Source organism: Emydura macquarii, unplaced genomic scaffold (genome assembly GCF_026122565.2).
Source record: "Emydura macquarii macquarii isolate MOO-44397 ecotype Brisbane River unplaced genomic scaffold, CSIRO-AGI_Emac_v2 contig_1254, whole genome shotgun sequence".
Classification (NCBI taxonomy): Eukaryota; Metazoa; Chordata; order Testudines; family Chelidae; genus Emydura; species Emydura macquarii.
In genome coordinates, this window is record NW_027131391.1 from 446,042 (window position 1) to 468,307 (window position 22,266).

At 42.6% G+C, this 22,266-nt stretch overlaps 2 protein-coding genes across 4 annotated transcripts in view; both read left to right on the plus strand.

The window, feature by feature from the left end:
- Positions 1–2,294: 2,294 nt before the first annotated feature.
- On the plus strand, positions 2,295–6,661 carry LOC137154384 (D-dopachrome decarboxylase-like). The gene is made up of 3 exons (XM_067549977.1): positions 2,295–2,462; positions 2,779–2,954; positions 4,890–6,661. The coding sequence occupies exons 1-3, from the start codon at positions 2,355–2,357 to the stop codon at positions 4,960–4,962; spliced, it is 357 nt and encodes a 118-aa protein (XP_067406078.1). The 5' UTR covers positions 2,295–2,354; the 3' UTR covers positions 4,963–6,661.
- Positions 6,662–12,058: 5,397 nt separating this feature from the next.
- The window catches only part of CABIN1 (calcineurin binding protein 1), a 202,166-nt gene continuing 191,958 nt past the window's right edge, over positions 12,059–22,266 (plus strand). For 2 of the 3 annotated variants that reach the window (XM_067549978.1, XM_067549980.1), the window contains exons 1-3: positions 12,060–12,238; positions 16,256–16,320; positions 16,879–16,971. In XM_067549978.1, the coding sequence (XP_067406079.1) occupies positions 16,318–16,320; positions 16,879–16,971 (96 nt within the window). In that variant the 5' untranslated portion in view covers positions 12,060–12,238; positions 16,256–16,317. Of the gene's footprint in view, positions 12,239–16,255; positions 16,321–16,878; positions 16,972–22,266 lie in introns of all 3 variants that reach the window. The other variant, XM_067549979.1, reaches the window with a different exon arrangement.

The following is a 22,266-nucleotide window of genomic DNA, read 5'->3' on the forward strand; positions in this document are numbered from 1 at the left end:
CAGTCTTCTATTTTCCAGGCCTGTATCTGTTGCAAAACACTGTTGAGGTACAGTCTGCTCTGGTAAGGATTCCATACTAAGTGACAGAGTTGTTCTTAGCAGCAGCTAATCAAAGGAGAAATGTGCCCATACTGTCATCTGGAGGGAAAATACCTCATTCCAACCAGCAAGTACAGAAACATTAGGAAAGAAGGCAAATATCAAGCATAAAAGAGTGAGGGAAACTGCTTTATTCTGGGCAGTGTGGTAAGGAGAGACTTAAGATTAATACTGAATTTATTGGAGTACTATCCTGGCCTTTTCTGATTTCCACTTCTCTCTCGCTAGGGTACTGAACTTGCTCTTTCATGCAGCCTGTTTGGCTCCTGATGTGTGGGTCTTCTATCCAGATGATTTATTCCCACAGTTGAACTTCCGAAGTTACTTCCATCGCCACTGCTTCTGAAATATGGTTTCTCTGGAGACTGGGTAGCCTCCTGGTTTGTCTAAAGCTTACTGCACCAGTATGCTAGACAAGTATTCACATTATACACAGGCTGGATTTCTTGCCAAATGAGTTATCCATCCTTGATGCTTTTGTATAGTGTGAATTCCCAAAGCATATCTACATCCTTCTCAGTAGTGCTGAGTATAGGCACAGGCTGGATATATTAGAAAAGGTACACAGAAGGGAAAAAGTGATTAGGAATATGGAACATCTTCCATATGAGAAGAGATTATAAAGACTGAGAATATTCACCTTGGAGAAGAGATGTCTAAGAGGGGGACATGATAGAGGTCTATAAAATCATGAATGGTGTGGAGAAAGTGAATAAGGAAGGGTTATTTACTCCTTCACATAACACAGGAACCAGGGGTCACCCAATGAAATTAATAGGCAGCAGATTTAAAAAAACAAACAAAAGGAAGTTCTTCTTCACATGACACACAGGCAACCAGATCCAGACTGGACAATGGGATGGATCATTCAATAGTTGCCCTGTTCTGTTCATTCCCTCTGAAGCATCTGGCATTGGCCTCTGCTGGAAGACAGGATATTGGGCTAGATGGACCATTGATCTGACCCTGTGTGGCCATTCTTATGTTCTCTACTGATGAATCTTGCAGAATGATTATCAGAAATATCCCAGTAATGCAGTATCCTCTAGTACACTGCCAATCCACATTTGACAGTCCCTTGGATTTTAGCAACCAGGCATGGAGATGAAATAGACAACTGTTAGTGAAAAGGAGAATATTTTCTTCACTCCATTTCTCCATAGGGAGTATCTAGATAAGAAGAAATATAGAAAAAATGAACACAGGAAAGGCAGAGAGCCCCAGCCAGCTGTAGGCACATGAACCCCTCCACAACAAAGGGTAGAAATAATTTCCAATCTTCAGGGAAGGTAAAGCAGTACAAAAAAGGCTGCCAACAAGAGAAATTAAGTATCACAATAAGTTGCATTCAGACAGTCACATGCATATTATTACAAGTACTCTGCCACATGATAGGGTGTGATCAATGGTTTGTACCCTTGTGGTTATGCTTTATGTCAAGAATTTAGTGTAGACAAGGCCTAAGTATTTTATGATGTTCCATCCCCTCACCAGTATTGTCCCAAATAGTACCAGTGGTCTTGGAACAATTTTTATAGTGGAGGTACTGAGAGCCCCTGAACCAACTGTAAACCCTGTATGTGATGGAAGCCACTTCAGGCCAAAGGGCAGCACCTCCAGCACCCCTAGTTCCAGCACCTATGCCTGCCACAGGAAATTACAAGAATGAAGGGTTTCCTTTTGGCTTACTCCATCCCCCTGCCCCGGCACAACCAGATTTCTCTGCCATGTGGACATAAATCTAATGAAAACCCGGGCACCGAATCCATTCTATTCTATTTTAATGTGAGATCTGGTAACCAGGACATCTAGCTTTGAAGGCTCCAGATGACTGATGCTCCAGAATTGCGTATCCTGACCTGTGGCAGGACCAGCCCTGTGTACTAGTCAGCATCACCGTGAAACCTGGGACATCCGTGGCTGTGGCAATGTGTTCATGCAGGGCCAGGCGAGCAGAGCAAATCTCCCACCCACACCTCCATAGCCACCGTGAGAGGGAACGAGCGTCGGTCCGGCTGCTCTGACGCGACCCGGAGACTGGACGCTGCCGCAGGCAGGGAACTAGGGGCTCCAGGTGGGACGTGGGAGGGAAGGGAGGGTGTCTCCAAACTCGGCCAATCGCAAGCCCAGGCGCTCGCTCCCCACCCCGTGGCCGCGGCTGGCCTACAGCAGCAGCCCGCAGCCGCCAGCGGGGGAGGCTCGGCTCGGCTCGGCTCCCGTCTCAGCAGCCGCTCTCCGTAGTGCTCGCCTCGGCCATGCCGTTCCTGGACTTGGAGACCAGCCTCCCGGCCGCCCAGCTGCCCCAGGGCTTGGCCGGCAAGCTGTGCTCGGCCGCTGCGGCCATCCTGAGCAAGCCAGAGGAGGTGAGTCGCCTGCACCGGCGCGCACGACCCAGAGGCCCGGTCTGGCTGCTGGGCGCGCCTCTGCAGTCAGCTCCCCTTGGGAAGCCGCCGGCCCCGCAGCCCCGTGGCAGGGGGTATGGGCTAGAGGGGCGGGGGTCCTGGTGTGGGAAGGGCTGGTCCAGGGCCCCCCATAGGAGGATCATGGGAAGGCAGGATTCCGCTAGGGGGCATGGGGGTGGCTGGCCCAGGGGACCAGCTCCGAGCTCCTGCACGCTGCTCATGTCTGTTCTCTCCTTCCCTCCCTCCCGTCTGGGTGCGCCTGTGCCCGGCCTGGCAGAGGATAAACGTCACGGTGAAGAGCGGCTTGCCCATGGTGGTCGGCGGCTCCGCAGCGCCCTGCGCTCAGCTGCTGGTCTCGTCCATCGCGGTGGTGGGAACCGCGGAGCAGAACAGGGGCCACAGCGCCAAGTTCTTCGAGTTCCTCACCAAGGAGCTCGGGCTGGGTGCGGAGAGGTGAGTGCAGCGCAGGGCGGAGGGGGAGGGGGTGGGAGATGTATGCGGCAGGTCGAGGGGCGTTTCATACAGCGTCCCGTGAGATCCAGCTCAGTGCTGTGTGGAGCTTCCCTAATCAAGGCCCATGTTTAAGCACAAGCGAGGGAAGTTTGTAAGAGGCCTTGGCAGGGACGGCTTCTCTCCTCCTGATTACCCCCCACCCTAGCAGTAACTTCTGGCACTCATCAGACTGGGGCCTCTTCTTCCTTGCTCCCTTTCTGGCTTTCTGAGGTTGAGCATAATTATGGGAATGAGGGATAGAATCTCAGGTGTAGTCAAAGCAGAGGGGCACCAGTAGCAGAGTTACCCCCAAATCTACCGGTGTAATGATGGGATCAGAGAGAACCTGGTGGCTCATGAGCAAGGGTTTAAATTAAAAACAATTTTTTTTTTCTATTTAAACAAAAGGCCAGTCATGCCCACCATGGCCCGTCTGTGCAAGGATGTAGCACGTGGCTCAGTTTGCCTTTCAGGTGGATTTGTCAGTCTGTTTTCTCTGGACTTTTCTTGTTCTCCCATTACTCCAATAATAGTAGAGAGGGAAAAACTCACTCCATTTCACAGCTATGGGGAGAGAAGTCTTTCATTTTTCCCTTTGTGTTTATATGAGGGAGAAATTGTCTGTATTTAGTTATTTATGACCAGCAGAAGTTAATTTTTAAAAAAGTCATACAGAAATACCACCGAATACGAGAGAAATATTAACTAGGTTCTAGGCCGGTTGCCTAACTGACTGCTCCTGGAATCATGCTGCTCCTATGGTTTTGTCTCCTAGGCAGTAAAACTGGTAAACAAAAGCTTGGTGGATGTGGATGGTGGTTTGAAAATAACAATGTGTATCAGCTAACGGGAGTACAGAAAACAAATAGGGCAGATGCCTGAAATGAAAAGACAGTGAATGCCTGTTTTCCATGTGATTAAGGTCTTTTCTACTTCTAAGAATAGCTCTAAATTCAGCACTCTGTAGCTGAACCAGTGCTGACCCTGGTGGAGCTACAAGCATAGATAAGGGCATGCAGGGCTTTGCACTGACTGAACTGACTGGAGCTTACTCTATTCTGAACATGAGTAACCCATTTAACATAATCAATGCAAACCCCAGTGCAGCTTGCTCTTCTCTGTATTGGGATTAGCATGGGCTCAGCTACTACAGCAATGGGAATTAACATATAAGTACCTTGGATAAATAGATAGTTAACAGTTTAACTTTCTGGCAGGTGTGGACAGGACTTTAGAATGCACTCAGACGTTGGTCCATATTAAAGCCTGCTTCTATGACATTCAGGCCCTTTAAGTTTGGACCACTGAGATGTGTTTAGTGTTGGGTTCCAATGCTGATAGCAGAGGACGAGGGAGGATTCCACTGCTGATGGCAGAGGATGCGGGACGGATAAAGCACAACAACCAATATGATTGCAAGCAGAATTGTTTATTTCATCTTGTTTTCTAGCTTATATACCTTTTTATCATCTTTGCATACAATGGTCACACAATTGCTGATTGGCTATTATATGATTTTACCTACTTCACACGGGAACAGCTTACATATTACTGGTAGCTTCTTAGCTTACACAACTATCTTGTTTACGACTTTGAATACTTTCTACTATCTAGTGGATGGCGGCCAAGTCCCGGGAACTCGCCGCCAGTGAGGCGCCTGAGTGAAAGTGGCCACCTTCCAGCTCCCTGTAGGCAGCCTCACTTGACCCGGTGTCCAGCACCAGGCCTGCTGTAAGTGTCCACTAGGTAGCCATCAGGTCAGGGTACGAATGATACACTCCCACAGTTTAGTGGTGTGTTTCCAGGTTGTTGAGAGAACTTACTGGAGATAATGTTCCATTATAAAATAATAACCTTTCCTTTCCTCCTATGTTCTCTCCTCTTCCACACACACAGGATTCTTATTCGTTTTTATCCACTGGAACCTTGGCAGATTGGCAAGAATGGAACGGTCATGACTTTTTTATGATCCCTTGAAGAAACCCATTAACAACAAACCCCTGTGGAGGGCACAACCCAAGGATGTCCAGCTCCACCTGTTTGTTTCCACTCAAGATCTGATCTGCATCCTGCACCTTCACTCATGTAGTTCTCTTCTGTTTTTGCTTTCTGTGCATGCACAGCTCAAAATCCCCACTCACCAGCCAAACTAGTCTGACAGTCACAACTGGCTGTCTTTGTCTCACAGTCCTCTTGCGCGGCCCAGAGACTCTGCAGTTACCTATGATCTCAAACAAAACTTGAATCATTGTGAGCTTTTTGTGGTGGGGAGTTCCTACTTTGTCATCAGCAGCCTTGCGATGGCCTTTCTTATTTGGATCCAGTTAATCCAAGTTCTGTAGCCTTTTCCTTTAGCAACAAACAGTTCTTGCTTATTTCTGTTGGGTGACTGGCATCATTGATTACTGACTGCAGAAATTCTCCAGTTTTTTTCAGCCTGAGGGCTACTTTGCAAGAGAAAAACAGATCCTGTCATGTGCCTTCTTTTCTCCTAACCTCTTCTCTTTCTTGTGAAATTCTTTCTGTTCTGGTAGCCCATAGTTTAAGAGCTTACGGGCTTATTTTCACCACCAGATAGAATGCTGATTGGGATCATGTTACCGTCAACTCTCCTATTCTAGAAGTCGCTAAATGTTGCTCATTAGTCTGGCACTAAACTAACACACAGTACTTAGCCTAATTCACTGACCCTGCAGATAGAGCCAAAGGGACCTGAGATCTTTCACTTCTGTGAACATTTCTTCCATTCTGACCCTCTTCCCCTCCTTTCTGGGAAGAAAGAATATCGGTCTGAGGGAAGAATCTTTAAATTTGTATGGGATGGCTGGGCTAGCACTCCTCTCAAATCTGCTCTGAGCTCTACTCCCCTAGGATCATTTGCTTGCACAGGTGGGTGTTCCCATGGGATTTCCTTCATTCAACAGACTCCTGTAGTTTAACATCCATGTAAACATTGTGCATTGGGGTTTGTCTGGGAGAGGGTTACTTATTACAGAATCATACCCTACCTTAGGACATGGAGCCCAGGAAATTGTTTTGGTAATTAATTTCAATTCCTGTAACTTGTCTTCTTGTCCACTGTGCTTTTCCTCAACACTCTCACTACAGTGAGCCATATCAGAACACCTTTTCTTTGACTAATTCTTTCAGTGTGCTGTTCTCTGGGTGGTGAAGGGGAACTGATGAATTTGCACATAACTGATTTCCTGCAGTGCCTGTTTTTTCCTTATTGAATCCAGAGCCTTGTTACTTCTGCTGTAATGTCCAGTTCTCTCAGTAAGGGAATTTTCCCATTGGGGACCTTCTAGTTGGTCACTTTATAATTTGATTATACACAATATTTTATTTTTTTAAAAACCCTCAACCCTCCTACTTTTCATCATCTATGGGATTTTCTTACTTTGGCATTTCACTCAGATGAGATAATGACAAGATAGACTTGTCACTTTCATTTATAGTCATTTTCTAAGGTCCAAATCCTACAAATGTTTAGGCATATGATTAGTTGCATTGAGTTCAGTGGGATTACTCATGTGCATAAGTGTTTTGATGGTCGGTGATTACATCATTTATTTTCTTGTTCTGATGCATTACTACAATGTTTATTTTTTGTGTTGACAGCATTGCAAGGGAATAATTACATTTAAAAATAAAATAATTTCCTCTTATTGTTCACAGAATCCTTTTTTATTCCAATAAGGTTTTGTAAATTTTTTTTACACACTCAAATTTGGGTGTCAAGTTGAAAGTGTCATTCATTCAGAAATAACTGAAACCAATGAGGTTATTAAAAATAATTAAAACCAAACAAATTAATATCTGAAACTAGTTACTATACATCCAGCCTAACTTTCTTCCATTGTTGCAAAATCACTGTCCTCTAAATAAAATATGCACTAAGTGCAGGTTTGTGTGTTTATCTGGTCAATAAAACTAGTTTCAAAATACTTTAACCTAAACAATTGACAAACACTCACCATACTTTCACTTTGTTTCCCTTTCTCCTTGTATCTCACTTACCCTTTCTAAACACGCATAGATACACAGCTGTAGGCAGCCCTGGATAGCTGTTTATTTTTCTCATGAGGTCTCTTCAATTAAACGCTTTTAAAACTAGGATAATAAATTAAACAATTGTGTAACACTGAGCATATGACTTGCACTTAAAGCTGTAGCTGACCCTATTACCACCCTGTCTTCAGGCAGGGGGACAGAATTTTTTGAGAGGCTCAAAAAATTGGAGGTGAACCCTTTTGTGACAATCAGAGAAAAACAAGTAACCTCAATGTTCATATTATAGAAATGTAGCTTTAATTCTGGTTTGTAAAATACTTCCCTCCTTGGAGCTGATAACAGTCTGTTTTTTGCCCTGTGTCCCAGCTCCCCTGGTTGGGCCTTGTTGGCTTCCCACCACTAGTCATTTTTAGAGGCGGTATTTCCTTCATTGCTTCTCCTGTTAGCTGCTTCCTGGCTTTGTGTCTCTCTCATTGCTATAAAACAGAGCAAGCAGAAACAGCCTCCACAGAAGTTCTCCAGCTCTCAGCAGCAGCTTCAGTCCATTGCCTAAGGTGTAGAGGTGGACAAAGGAGAGGAAGGCGAATACCAAATGGAGGGATTAAAAGTGGGGAAAGTTTGGGAGGGAGGTTGCCATGTGAAGATGGCAGAAGAGAATGACTTTTGGGCTCGTTCCAACTCCTGGATGGGATTGTAGGCCAGAGGGCTCTCTGCCCCCTAGCAGGCAACACATAAAGGGGGAGCAGGTCGTGTTTTGAGGAGGAATAGGTTTGTGGGAGGAAAGTCTTGGGGTTTGGCAGGAGTCTCCATAGGTTCAGATAAGTACCTGAACTACCAGTACTTTGGTTTCTCCAGTCACTGACTTTCTCTGCGACTTTGCGATGTTGATGATCACTTTCACATCCCCAGTATATCTGTGACATTACATTAATGACAAAACATCTGTATTAATGCAAAATCAAAATGTGAGCTGGGGCAGGGAACTTACCGAGAGCTTCATCGCTCATGGACTTTGTATCTTTTGTAAGAGAGCAGTTAAAATATTAAACCAGAGTGAGTGGCAGCGGCTAGTTGTTTTTCTCATCCTAAGCCCCTTTATCAGTTATTTGGCTCTGGCAACTATAGGGGTGGGGTGGGATCAGAGCAACGGTTATGGGTTCGTACAATAAATCACTGTAGGCTCTTCTACACCACAACTACTAGTGCTGAATGTTCTCTATGTTCATGCTGGCTAGGGAAAGAGACAATTAGCTCCTTCATTCTTAGTGAAGATTAATGTTTTTGGGCTTGAGGAGGAAACTGGAATAGGGAGGTCATGCAGGCCCCTTAAATCCACAAACTGAAATCACTACACAACCAGAGAATAGAGAAACCAAAGGAAGCTATAATCATTTTTTACGCTGTAACAGTCCGTTTGCTTAAATCTGTTACTCTACGAAAAGCAAATGTACCAACTGCCTAGGTCTCAATAGGAATTGTTTAAAGATCTGCTCCCCACAAATACGACCCCCAAATTGTCCAGCTTTCCTTGTATGCTGCCTGCCAAACATCTGAGCCCCAGCATCTCCCAGCAAAAGATCTTTTTAGTTTCTAAATATTTCAAACCTTGAACTTCAAAGAATTGGCTACTGTTTCTAAAGGTGAGTGGTCTTCATTGGATTGTTCAAGATCTCTGTACTGACGTGTGCATGTCTTAAATAAGACTAGTTTATTTTACAGTCTCCAAAATAACTTACGAGATTCTCAAGTCTTTGGGACAAGGACTGTATGTATTTACACAGCACCCAGCACAATGGGGCCTGATCCTGCCGAAGACCTTTGGGCACTATTAGGATATAAATATTAATAAAAAAACCACCAAGGGGGAAGATTGCTTTAAGGTGTGTGAATACCCCATCCCCAATAATCAGCTTATAAAATAGCTGGTGGTGAGGATAGTCTGCTTTCTTAAACCCAGAGTCAAAGATTTTGATATAAATATGTGTATGTTGTACACCAGGGGAACTATTCTTTATATCGCTCAGGTTGGGAGATCTCCTTGTAGCACAAGGTGGCATGGCTACAGGCTGATTTGGTTCCTTAGATTTTAATAATATACGTTAGAAAGCAATATATGTAATCTGTGAAAGCTTCCTCCATACAAGCTCTGTGAATGCATCTGAAACTTGACTTGAAACACCCCTGCTATTCCGGATCTGTCTTCTCTGCCCATTCCTGAGATGTTTCTGTGATAAGCATAGAATGGGAGACTACAGTAAAAGATTTTAAATTCATGACAAGCCACAGTTTGAACTAGACCTACATGGGTGGCAGGCCAATGCACTAACCCACTGCTCATTATCTTCAGCCTTCTGAAGATTGTAAACAAATGCCTGTTCTACAATCACATTTGCAATTAAACTGTTTAATTTAAATAATAAAAAACAAATCCACACTGCTGAAAAATGTTAATTTCTCCTTACATACATGTTCCTATTAGCTTTCCTACATAATCCTGCCAGCATGCTTCAACACAAACCCACGACTGAGAGGGTATTTCAGTCTCCATGCCTTCAGTTTTTGTGTTCCACTGCAGGTGAGCAACATGGATGCCTGGTAGACACATCCACCAGGACTGACAGCATCAGTTTATTCCACATTCACCAGCAAACAGCTATCAGATGGTAACAACGTCTGATCACTGTAGTCCAATGATCTGCTTGATGGAGTCTCTTCATCCTGGTACCAGTCCTCTACTTGCTCTAGCTGTCTCCCTACATTCTCTAATCACCATTTACCAGATCATTTTACTGTAAAATCACCACTTTATTTACATTTAGTGGCTATATTTGATACACAACTATAAAAATGCCTTTTAGGGAAGGTTCACATTTTGAAAAAGATCAAAGATCCAGCACCAAAAAAATACTAAAGCTTTGATGTGTATGTTTCAGCTGTTGTTACACATTTGACTATAGGTTGCTCAGTGCAATGCACAAGTTATGATATGCCCTCTGGTGACCATCAGGGTAACTTGATAAATTCCTCACTTTGGTTAAAGTGATTGTAATTAACTTGACTGAGATAAATTGATCAATTGTTCTTCATGTCTACTGAAGGTAGGACAAGAAGTAATCAATGTAATCTGCAGCAAGGGAGATTTAGATTAGATATTAGGAAAACTTTCTAACTAGAAGGGCAATTAAGATCTGGAATAGGTTAGGAAGGGGAGATAGTGCAATCCCTGTCACTGGAAGTTTTTAAGACTCCTGTCAGGTGATGGTCTAGGTATACTTGGTCCTACCCTAGTGTGGGAAGGGTGGATTAGATAACCCTTGAGGTCCCATCCAGCACTACATTTTCTATGATTCTGTAAGAGCAAAGCATCATGTTTATTATTACAACCCATTTACAGTGATCTAACTCTGCACAATACTATACACACATAGAGCAAGGGGTTGTCTTCACTGCAGTGTTTAGCTTGAGATAACTCATGTGTTACCCCTAACCTGACTCTAGTTCATACACAAAAATCTCTACCTTGACTTAAAGTGGTGCTTTAAACTTGAGCTAGCTGGCCCATCAGTGGAATAGGCTGAAGCTCAAGTGCATGCTATTAATGCAGTGGGGATGCAGCTACAGCTCAAATCCACACAATTCATCTGATACTAAACCAATCACTCTTTGCTGCGAATGCAATCATTCTCTGCAACTCCAATATGATATTGCAGTGTAGATGCTTTGCCTTGAACTAGGCTAGCTCAAGTGAAGTAACTCAAGCACATAACTCAAGTGCATAACCCAAGCTAACTATTGCAGTGAAGATGGGTCCTAAAACATATTCTTTATCATGATCTGTAGAGGGAATAAAAGTATGTGTGCCCTTTTTTGCTTCTATATTATGTAAAAAGGCCAGAGGCGGGTGGTGTTTTGTGTTGGGCTTGTTTCTACATTAGAAATTGAGTCCTGTCTATGCTGGAAGACTTTTGGTGACAAGAGAACTAGAGCAATGATGACTTCATAAGAACCAAGAGATGGTGAAAACTGAACAATAGACATAAAAAGGATTTTTAGTGACTTTTAAAAACTCTCTGCTCTTTGTTAGAATATTTTTGTTATTTTCTTAAATGGGGGCTTTCTCCAAAATGTTAATGATTCAACAGCTCATTTTCATTTAAGGTGTGAGAACATACAATAAACACTGGAATGATGGGCCGGGGAAAGAGGAAGGATTGTGTAGCTGTCTGTGAATATATAAAGAAGGAGGGCAGTTGAGAAGGATTGGGAGGAAAGAAGAAAACTTAAGTGTTTTAGAAAATTGAGTTTCAGATGAAGCTGGACATCCATGAAGAAATGTCAGAAAGGCAACCCAGAGACAAGACTGGACAGACCACTGCAATAGAGAGGTACAAAACGGCAGTAGCTGAATACATGCACAGTACAATCACAGAGATGGCATATAAAAATGAAATTGGTATCAACAATGGGAACCTGATGGACACTGGCAGAAAACAGAAGAGGGCAGGAAGAAAAGCCAGGAGAGGAGATCCTGAAGGACTGGTCAGCAACGTGCAAGCAAAACCAGGGCCCTGATTCAACAAAGCAATTAACCGTGCTTAATTTTCAGCAGGGGGTGAGGTCCATCACCTTAAGCATGCAAGCTTCAGGGTGGAGCTGCTTCAGGACACTGGGGCGACAGCCAATGAGGAGACCTCAGTAACTGATCGAATACCGAGCTCTGACTGGCACCGCCGGGCCGGGGCCGGGGCCGGACCGACAGTGGGCAAAGAAAGGACTCACCCCGACGTCACGAGAGAGGGCCTGACGCGTCTTGGGACGGCGATTCCAGGGGCCAATGGAACCGCGAGACACCCAAGGACGCAATGATGACGAAACCTCACGTGACAGCAGCAACACCGGCTCAAGGCGTCGGCGCGCGCTGTTGAGGGCTGAGGTCATGACGGTGAAAGACGTGCTGTGGTGACAGCATCGTGGCACCCTCCCTGACGCTGGAGTGACACGACGGCCACCCTGACGGCGCCCAGGGAGGCACAGCCCCCCCCCCGAGAGGGGTCACTGTGGGCAGGTGCTCTGCAGCCCCCTCTGCCTGGCCCTCTCCTAAGGCAGCAGGGCTCTTTATATCCAGCATCTCCATTGGCTGGGTGGGGAGCCGTAGTTCAGCCAATGAGAGGTCGTTTTATTGGCCTGCTGGGCTCTAGGGGCCTGGGAGGAGGTTACCGTGGAGACTGCAGGTGAGGCTCCCCCTTCCATGTGGAACGGACTACCCTGGCGGCGCCCCCCCCTCCCTTTTTAGGCGGGCTGCCGGGCCGGGCCGGGCCGGGCCATACGGTACCCCGGAGCAGGGTGGCTGGGCAATACCACTGCGGCTACACAAAGGGATGAGGAGTGGGGGTCCCTCCCGGGGAAGCTGTGGGAAGTGCAGGCTGGCGTCTCTGCGATGGAGCGGAGGGCCCAGTGCAGGTGTGGTGCAGCCCTGCCCCGTCTGTGAGGGAGATCAGCATTGTTAGGGGAGGAGGTGCGCTGGGGGAGCGGTCTCCGCAGGCCAAGCAGACGTTAAAGGTTCCCAGATAAATGGGGAGCTTTCTAGTTCCAGAACCCACAGACGTCCCAGTTTCCGCTGAGGGGGCCTGCGGGCACCTGAGAGGCCCCATTCAGCCCCTCTGTTGTCTGCAGTTGTCTCACGGGCCCAGGGCTGCATGGAGCCTCCTGTGAAGATTCTGTTGGGCTCTTGCAGCCTTTATAACAGCGTTTCCCTAATACTTGAAAGCTGGGCCCCTTTCAGAAAGTTAAGAAATCGTACATCTTTCTCTCACCCGACCCCCCCCCCCTCCGTTAAAGATCTACCCATCATCGTTTCAATATCTACCTCCTTCCTTTCCAGCTAGTTCTTCACAGCCCTGCTCTGAGAAATGGCTCTGTACACACTGTGAAAATTATCCCTATTAGCATAGTCAAAAACTACCAATTTTGGAAGAATTAACTTTTCTAAAACCTAAATCTAGTAGAAACATTTTTACAACTTTTTAAAAAATGCCACTGACAACAGGTGTCTTTAAACAAATATTCCCGTATAGTGTGTGAAACCCAAACAGAACTGCAATGAGAACCTGCTGTGAAGCTCACAAGAGCAATGCAAAATGAAAATGGAGCATAAATAGTTAACAAGTAAATTAGAATTGGAAATTATTTCAATTTTAATAATCTAAGGAGCTGTGTGAAACAAATACATTTATGTTTACAGTACCTGTATGTGATTATTAAGTTGGAAGACTTGAAGGAATCTGCATAGACATAAAGTCTGCAGATGCCTAAGGGTTTGTCTTACACATAAAAGTTGTACTGCTTTAACTATACTGGTATAGTAGATATCCTGGTATAGTTAAAGCAGTACAACCCAATTTGTGTGGCTACAGTTATACTTGAATAAAAATGGTTATACAAAAAATATAAAAATGCTTTAGTTTTTTTCCATATGGCATTATACTGCTATAACTGTGTCCGTATTAGGAGTTGTACCAGTTGTATAAGTGTATCAGTCAAACAAAAAAATCATACTCCTAACTGACATAGCCATGCCAGTACAAAAACGGTGTGCTTTCTGTTTTATTTCTCTCACTCTGTCATCATTTGACTATACTGGAGCTAAAAGTAACTTCACCCTTATTAAATAGTTTCTATTTGAGCAAAATGCAGAATTAAAATTGTTGCCATCCACATATTTTTCTTTATAGAGTTGGTTGGTCCAGTGCAATATCAGCCAAGCTACTGAGTTCTAATCCTGCTTTTACCAATAGGGTGGCGTGACCATATTTCCCAAAGGGAGAATGGTACAAGGCATGTCACTGCTTGAATCCCTGAATATTCCTCTGTACCCTCCCAAGGGGGCATGCCCCACTTTTTTGGCAAAATTGGGCACTTGTACATTTGGTCTTGCCAACTGATGATCAAATGACAAGAGCAAATGGACAATTGCCCAGTTTTGTCAAAAAAGTTGGGCCATTTGGGACAGAGCTTAAAATGGAGACTGTCCAGTCCAAAAATAGGATATATGGTCACCCTACATACCAATGACTTGCTGTGTGACCGTCCTTGAGCAAGTCACCATGGCCCTGATTTAGCCAGGTACTTAAGCATGAATAAACTTAAATACACACAACTTTAAGTATCTCACTGAATGGGGCCTTTGAGCCTAATTTTTTAGAGCTGGTGATAATTTAATTTGGGGTTGTGGATGTTCATATAGATCTAGGTGAAAATTGGATTTTTGGTTCATTGGTAATTTTAAAAAATTGGGGGGGAAAATTGTTTAGGGTCAGACCTAAAATGAAAATTTTAAATATTTTTTAGCAAATTGAAAAGTTTTTAAAAAAGAACTCTCAAAATTTTTTGGGTAAAACAAAATATTTTGTTTTGACATAATCAAAACATTTTGCTTTGAGTATTTTAAAATGTTTTTGAATATTTAAAAATAAAAGTAAAGGAAATTTTGAGACAAAAAGTAATTTCAGACTGAAAATTTTGCCCAGCTCGAGTTCTGTAACTTCGGAAAATTAGGCTCTTAATCCCTCTGTGCCTGACGTTTCCTCCATTCATAAAATGGGGAAAATATGTATGTGTCTTGCAGGGACTTTGAAGTTTTGTTAACTAATGTTTATGAAATGCTTCAAAGATGTAAAATACTTTATTATTATGCAGTTGTCTGTGCAATTTGGATGCAAGTGACAGATGTTTTAGTTGGGCAGGGGGGAGGGAAATCAGTGTGTGTGAACAAGCAAAATGTGACCATTTCCAAATTAGTTAAATTAAAGTAAAAACATGCTTCCTTTACATGTGAAAGTGCTCATCAAGAATGTTTGAATTCATTCAGCTCATAGTTCAGCACTCCCACTGCTTCCTGCTGTGGTTAATTCTGGAATTACCTTGCTATTAATATGGACTACAAAGTAAAAGACTGTTTTTAGCCTGCTGTGCACATGTCATTTTTTGAATGTCTGCTGATGTGAGGGATTTGTCTCATGTCAGTAAAAATTTAAAATTAATCAAGTACAAAATCCTTTCACATTCTATTGCCATTACTTGCATCATACTTCAAGAAATTAATAGAATGAAAAATTATGGGTTTAATTTAAAGGAAAAATAACTCCTTGGTTTTAAATGTGAATACCAGTTTTCAAACTTTCTCTGAATGCTAAAATTGCCTGGAATATTAACCTCCCTGCTTTCAAAATGGAAAAGTATTTGTCATAGAAGTTTAGCTTCTTTTTGTTGCAGAATATTTACTTGTTAGACCTCTATGTGTATGTAGCACTAAAGTCCTGCTTTTGCAAGAGAGATGACAGAGGCACTGTGTTGTCATTGGCCCACCTACACTCTGTATAGGTAAAGTTTAAAAAAAAAAAAAAAAGGTGGTTCACTGATACTTACACTGGTTCAGCTTCATCAAAATTAGCAACGGTAGGGGAACTCTTTTGTAGAGGGCTTGCCAGCTTGTTTTAAGCAGTGGGTCGATTGGATGTGCTTTGAAGCAAGCCATGATGGCCACCTCCTCTGACACTGAGCCTCAGGACAACTTTTCCCCTGATTTCTGTCTTGTTCCACGGACTCTTGCTTTGGGAAGGGCATTGGGTTCTAGCCCCAGAAATGCATCTGTGAACAGGGATTCTGGCCTTATACTGCTGATACAGATGCAGGAAGTCAGTCCTCTTCTCAGAGCAGAGCTTTTTCCATAATTAAAAAAAATAGCATGTGATGGTGCTGTTAGACTATAGTAATGCACTATAAGGAGGTAGAGCTGGCATTGCAGAGACAACTTTATCTTCATCACTTTCTGACATTTAAGTGATTAATGTTGCAGCCTTAACTTTCATTTAATGTGTTATTTTTGTACTTATGAATATCATACATAATGTTGGGATTTCATTTAGTATTACTGTTACAGTATATGTAAATCTACAGCTGAATAATGTACCATAGTTATAATGCATTACAAATATTCATTTTTTTCTATCATTTAAAGCCTTAAAAGCAAAAAAGGAAATAAGGAACAACTGAATTTCCTTTCATTTTAATTATTTTAGAATTTTATTTACAATTGTTTTTAAGATCATTATTATCAATTCTTGTTTATGTGGTAAAGTGCTTTGATGCTAACAAAAAATTCCAATTAAATGGGTAAATAATGATGATATGTTTTTAATAATGTTTTTCATTTGTAGTAAATATAATTGCAATCTTTGTTTGATCTTCAGACCTATTTGTGACTGGCCCTGCCACCTGGCTCTAGTGGAGACAACGTTGAATCTTGCTGAACATGGTAAGATGATAGTTCAGCACAAGTTGCTTATGAGACAGCTTGGTGGTGTAGCTCTCTGAGAGAGCAGTGAATTCTCTGTGCCACATGTTGCTGAAATCCTTTCGTGTGTGTGATGTGAGAAACCAAAAACAATTTTCCATATTCTCTTATCCTAAGACTTAGCCACTCTCTATAGAGTATTAGTTGGCACAGCTAGAACATTGCCTTTGCAGTAATTGTCCTTGGCATGACTGGTAAATTGAGGAGCCTGACTGTAATCCATATGTCCATTCTCCTGCCCCCCTGATTCCTAGGAATGGTTTAAATTTCCTTCCCTGGCTTTAAAAGAGCTTCCTTTGACTTTCTTGTCATATTCTGCAGCTAGTAGTGATTAAAGTAACCATTATATATTGCAATAGTAATAATTATTTCTTACATTTGCAGTGCCAACATGGGTTTTATTGTGAGGTTTGCAGCTAAAGAGAGAAATGATAAAAATTCTAGTGGCAAGAGTGAAATGAGGAATTGGTCCAGATATGAATTTGATGTATGTAACTGTTTCTTGATTCTCATTCTTAGATCCGAATTGCAGCATTGAATGCCAGCTCCACAATTGAGGATGACCATGAAGGTACCTTCAAAAGTCACAAAACACAGACAAAGGAGGCTCAAGTAAGTAAAACAATTTTCATAATGAGGAAAATTGACAATAAATCTCCTCTGATATGTTCTAACCTCCAGGCAATTGCGTCTATTCTCTTTTAATTTTTGGTTCTAGGGGGAAGAGCTACATTAATATTATCATCTCCTAAACTCTGCCCTTAGTATACCATGACTCTGCTGAAATGGGGTACAGTGCATCCATGTGGCTTATTTGTGAGCAGGCTACATTAGTTTAGGAGTGAGTTTCCTGCCTGCTTATTGAAGAGAGGAAGAAATATTAGATGTTGAAATTGCTAAAATGCCTGACTACTTTATGATTAAGATCCTGTCATGGGTATTTTTAGTAACAGTCAGGTACAGGTCATGGCAATAAACAAAAATTCATGAAAGCTGCAACCTGTCCCTGACTGTTACTAAAAATACTCTGGGGGAAAACAGCTGCTGGGATTTGCAGCAGCTTCAGCCCCGCTGCTTCAGCGGGCTGGCATGTCAGTTAACTGTTTGGGCGGCAGCCTTGGGGCTAGCGGGCCAATGATTAGCTGTTCGGGCGGTGGCCCTGCCTCAAAAGTCATGGAGGTCCCAGAAAGTCTCAGAATCTGTGACCTCCATGACCAAAATTGTATCCTTATTTATGATACAAACTGAGGATATTTTGTTAGCTTTTGATAGACATTTTGATAATGTTTCAGCTTTGCAAATTAGTCCATTCATATTAGTTAGAGAGACTAGGCGAAGATCATCTACAGAGGCCAAGTTCAAAGTGCTGATTTATCAGGCTGATTATATCTCATTCAGAATTATAATTATAATTTATTTAATTATAGCCAACTAGTCTGAATACAGTTTGTATAAGTCTGTATAAGACTCTTGATTTACTAAGGATGCCTCATGGGTGCAGAGTATTGCAAGATAAAACATAAAGAGTTCATATTTTTAATTGACCTTGCGGGGTCTTACATGTGTCTAGATGGTATTTCTCTCTTTGGATGTAATGTGATAACTTTTCAAAACTGCAGCTGATCAATTCCAACAGTTCAGAAATGGTCTAGGCTTCAGAGGACAGAACCCTATTGATCTCTGTGAAAATCAAAAAACCAGAAGGGAGAAACTGAGTACAGCCAGAGCCACAGACATCTTGATTAGCAGAGCTAGCATCTTAAACCACTTCTGTAAATGTCTATAGACCAAAGAATTCATTGATGGCAGCCATTAACCTTCTTTCTTCTCCAGACAGACTTATGTGCAGTGTTGGGGAGGAGTTGATGGTTGTGATACATGTAGGTACCAATGACATAGGGAAGAGTAGGAGAGAGGTCCTGGAGGCTAAATTTAGGCTGCTAGGTAAGAGATTAAAATCCAGGACCTTCATAGTAGCATTCTCTGAAGTACTGCCAGTTAGACAGACAGAACTGCAGGGTCTCAATGTGTGGATGAGACTATGGTGATTGTAGGAAGGATTTAGGTTTATTAGGAACTGGGAAACCTTTTGGGAAAGGAACAGCATATACAAGAAGAATCGGCTCCACCTAAACCAAAAAAAGAACCGGATTGCTGGCATGTAAAATTAAAAAGATCATAGAGGAGTTTTTAAAGTAAGGGCTTGGGGAAAGCCAACAGATGCAGAAGAGCGCTGTTCAAACACACACATCCCCTAAGGGAGGATTTATTAAAGGGGATACTCTATATCCTGGTAAAGAAGAGAGGATAGAAATTGCTAAAAGTATAGGTAAGAATTGAAGAGAAACAGTCAAATGAAAAATAATCCATTCAGTTAAAGCACATGAAGGCAGACAACTAAATATTGACAAATTTTATAAGTGCTTGTATACAAATGCAAGAAATCTAAATACTAAGATGGGTGAACTTGAGTGCCTGGTATTAAATGAGGGTATTGACATAATAGGCATCAAAGATGGTAATCAGTGGGATACAGTAATACCAGCATACAAAATATATAGGAATGATAGAGTATGTCATACTGGAGGGGCAGTGGAACTACAGTATATGTAAAAGAAAGCGCAGAGTTAAATATAATAAAAATCTTAAATGAATCAAACAGTACCATAGACTCTCCAAGAACAAATATTCCATGCTTGAATAATAAGAGCATAGCAATAGGAAGATACTATCGATCATTGGATGAGGATGTGAAATGCTCAAGGAGATTAGCAAGGCTACAAAATTAGAAAGCCCAATAATAATGGGGGGTTTCAACTATCCCCATATTGATTGGGAGCATGTTACCTCAGGATGGGATGCAGAGATAACATTTCTAGAAACCATTAATGACTGCTTCTTGGAACCCACAAGGGGAGAGGCAATTCTTGATTTAGTCCTAAGTGGAGCACAGGATCTTGTTCAAGAGGTGAATATAACTGAATCATTCAGTAATAGCGACCATAATGTAATTAAATTTAATATCCTTGTAAGGGGGAAGATACCAAAGAATCCCAACACAATAGTGTTTAACTTCAAAAAGGGGAACTATACAAAAATGAGGAAGCTAGTTGCACAGAAAATAAAGGAACAGTCACAAGAGTGAAATACCTGCAAGCTGCATGGAAACTATTTTAAAACACCATAATAAAAGCTCAAACTAAATGTATACCCAAACAAAACAAAATAAAAATAGTAAGAAAAAAATGCCACCATGACTAAACAACAGACTAAAAGAGGCGGTCAGAGGCAAAAAGACATCCTCTAAAAGTTGGAAGTCAAATTCCACTGAGGAAAATAGAAAGGCACACAAACTCTGACAAGTCAAGTGTAAAAGTATAATTAGGCAGGCCAAAAAAGAATTGGAAGAGCAAATTGGAAAAGACAGTAATATTAACAGCAGCAATCTTTTAAAGTACATTAGAAGCAGGAACCCTGACAAACAATCAATGGGGCCACTGAATGATTGAGGTGGTAAAGGAGAACTTCAAGAAGACAAGGCCATTGCAGAAAAGTTAAATGAATTTTTTGCATCAATCTTCACTGCAGAGGATGTGAGGGAGATTCCCACACATGAGCCATTCTACTGAGGTGACAAATCTGAGGAATTGTGTGAGATTGAGGTGTCAGTAGAGAGGAGGTTTAGGAACAAATTAATAAATTAAACAGGAATAAGTCACCACGACCAGATAGTATTCACCCAAGAGTTCTGAAGGAACTCAGATATGAAATAGAACTACTAATTGTGGCATGTAACCTATTGCTTAATTCAGCCTCTGTACCTGGTGACTGGAGGATAGCTAATGCAACACCAATTTTTAAAAAAGACAGAGGCGACCCTGGTAATTACTAACTTCAGTACCAGGTAGATTGATTGAAACTATGGTAAAGAACAGAATTATCAGACACATAGATGAGCACCATGTGTTGGGGAGCAGTCTACTGTCTATCTGTGGAACTCATTGCCCAAGGATGTTGTGAAGGCTGAAAGGATAACTGTGTTCAAAAGAGAATTAGATAAGTTAATTGAGGCTAGGTTCATCAATGGATATTAGCCAAGTGGTCAGGTGCACAACCCCTGCTTTGGGTAGTCCCTAAATTTCTGACTGCCAGAAGCTGGAACTGGACAATAGGAGATGGATCACTCGATAATTGCTCTGTTCTGTTCATTCCCTCTAAAGCATCTGGTACTAGCCACTGTTGGAATACAGGATACTGGGCTAGATGGACCATTGGTGTGACCCAGTATGGCTATTTCTATGTTCTTATAGCAACATCCCTCTTCTTAGTTCTTCCCAAATTCCCGATACAGTTTCAAAATGTTGACTCCCTGAAAGGGAGAAGCAAAGAAGAAAGAGAGAATAAGAATGGTGTAGAGCTGGGGGTGCACACAGAGCCCCTGGTATGTGGGAGAGAGTGGGAGACCCTGTCATGGAGGAAATTTGAGGGGTACACAGTCCCTGGAATGAGGGAAATGTGGAGTCATACAGAACCCCTAGGATGGGGGACCCCCTAGTATGTGGTGAAAGGGAGAAATGGGGCTGCATGGTGGAGAAAAGGGGAGGTGGAAGGAAGGTGGAATAAGTGGGTACACACACAGTTCCTGTCATCCAGGGGAAGAAGGGAATGGGGGAGGCACTCAGAGCCCCTGGAAATTGGGGGGAATGAGGGACTCTAGTATGAGATAGAAGGGGGAAATGAGCAGGCTTGCAAGTAAGGGGCTCACATCCCCTGACATGAGGGAGGAAAACTGACAACTCTGATATGGGGTGGAAGGAGGAAATGGGGGCTTAGGTGCACACAGCTCCTGGCATGGGAAGAATGGGAGGTATACAGATCACTTGGCATGAGAGAGGGAATAGGGTTGCAATTAGACCCTGAAATGGGGTTGGGACGGTGGCATATAGGAGTTCACGGGGGAAAATGCAGGGATGCAAGGAATCCCCCCGTGTGTGCAATGAGGTCAGTCTGCAGAAGCAACAAAATGTGCAACTCCTTTAAAAAAAAAAACTTTAATCATCGACTGATATAGTGATATAGAAAATATGTTAACATTAGAACCATAATTGAGAAATTTTTTTTTCATTGAGTGCTGGCTTGCACAAATTATTGGTAATTTTTGGTGTTGCACCACTAGGCTTCTTCAGTCTTCTTGTATGATAAACCAGTAATAATGTGGCTTCTGGCATAAAGATGATGTCATATGAAGGATTACTGCTCGTTTTATTCCTGATGATTGGTCAGTTGCTGCAATGCTCTCTATATGGGGCTATGCCTTGGGACCTTTCAGAAACTGAAGCTAGTACAGAATGCTGCAGCTTACTTATTAAGTGAAGTTGCCTATGGCAGCACATGAGACCAGTGGTCCATGATCTGCACTGATTTCCAGTAGGCTTCAGGTGTTCAAGGTGTTGGTTTTAACCTTAAATGGTTTGAGACCTGGTTGTCTGAGAGATTACCTCTCTGTCTCAATATGCCATCAGAGTTGAGAGCAACAGAATCACTCGTGTAGCACTCTCAATATAAATAAGATGGTGCTGCTGGCAGAGCATTCTCTGTGGGAGGTCCTTGATTTTGGAGCTCCCTACCCTTTCTCTACCAGAGCCAGGTTTGTTAACCTTCTGGGCATGCTGCACACCCCAACCTTTTTCCCCTCTTTGTTTTGCCTGTTGAGGAGCATGTCGGCTAAAGCGGACATATTTATTGGTGTTATTTTTGGTGGTGGTGTAGCTATGAAGAAGAGCTCTGTGTAAGCTTGAAAGCTTGTCTCTTTCACCAACAGATGTTGAGCCAATACAAAATATTACTTCACCTACCTTGTCTCTCTAATATTTATGGGCAGTCCTTTTTTATGTTGTGATTTTTAAT

Coding starts and splice junctions, on each gene's coding strand:
- LOC137154384 (XM_067549977.1), top strand. CDS start 2,355: ATGCCGTTCCTGGACTTGGAGACCAGCCTCCCGGCCGCCCAGCTGCCC. Junction 2,463..2,778: donor TCCTGAGCAAGCCAGAGGAG/GTGAGTCGCCTG, acceptor CCGGCCTGGCAG/AGGATAAACGTCACGGTGAA. Junction 2,955..4,889: donor CTCGGGCTGGGTGCGGAGAG/GTGAGTGCAGCG, acceptor CCACACACACAG/GATTCTTATTCGTTTTTATC.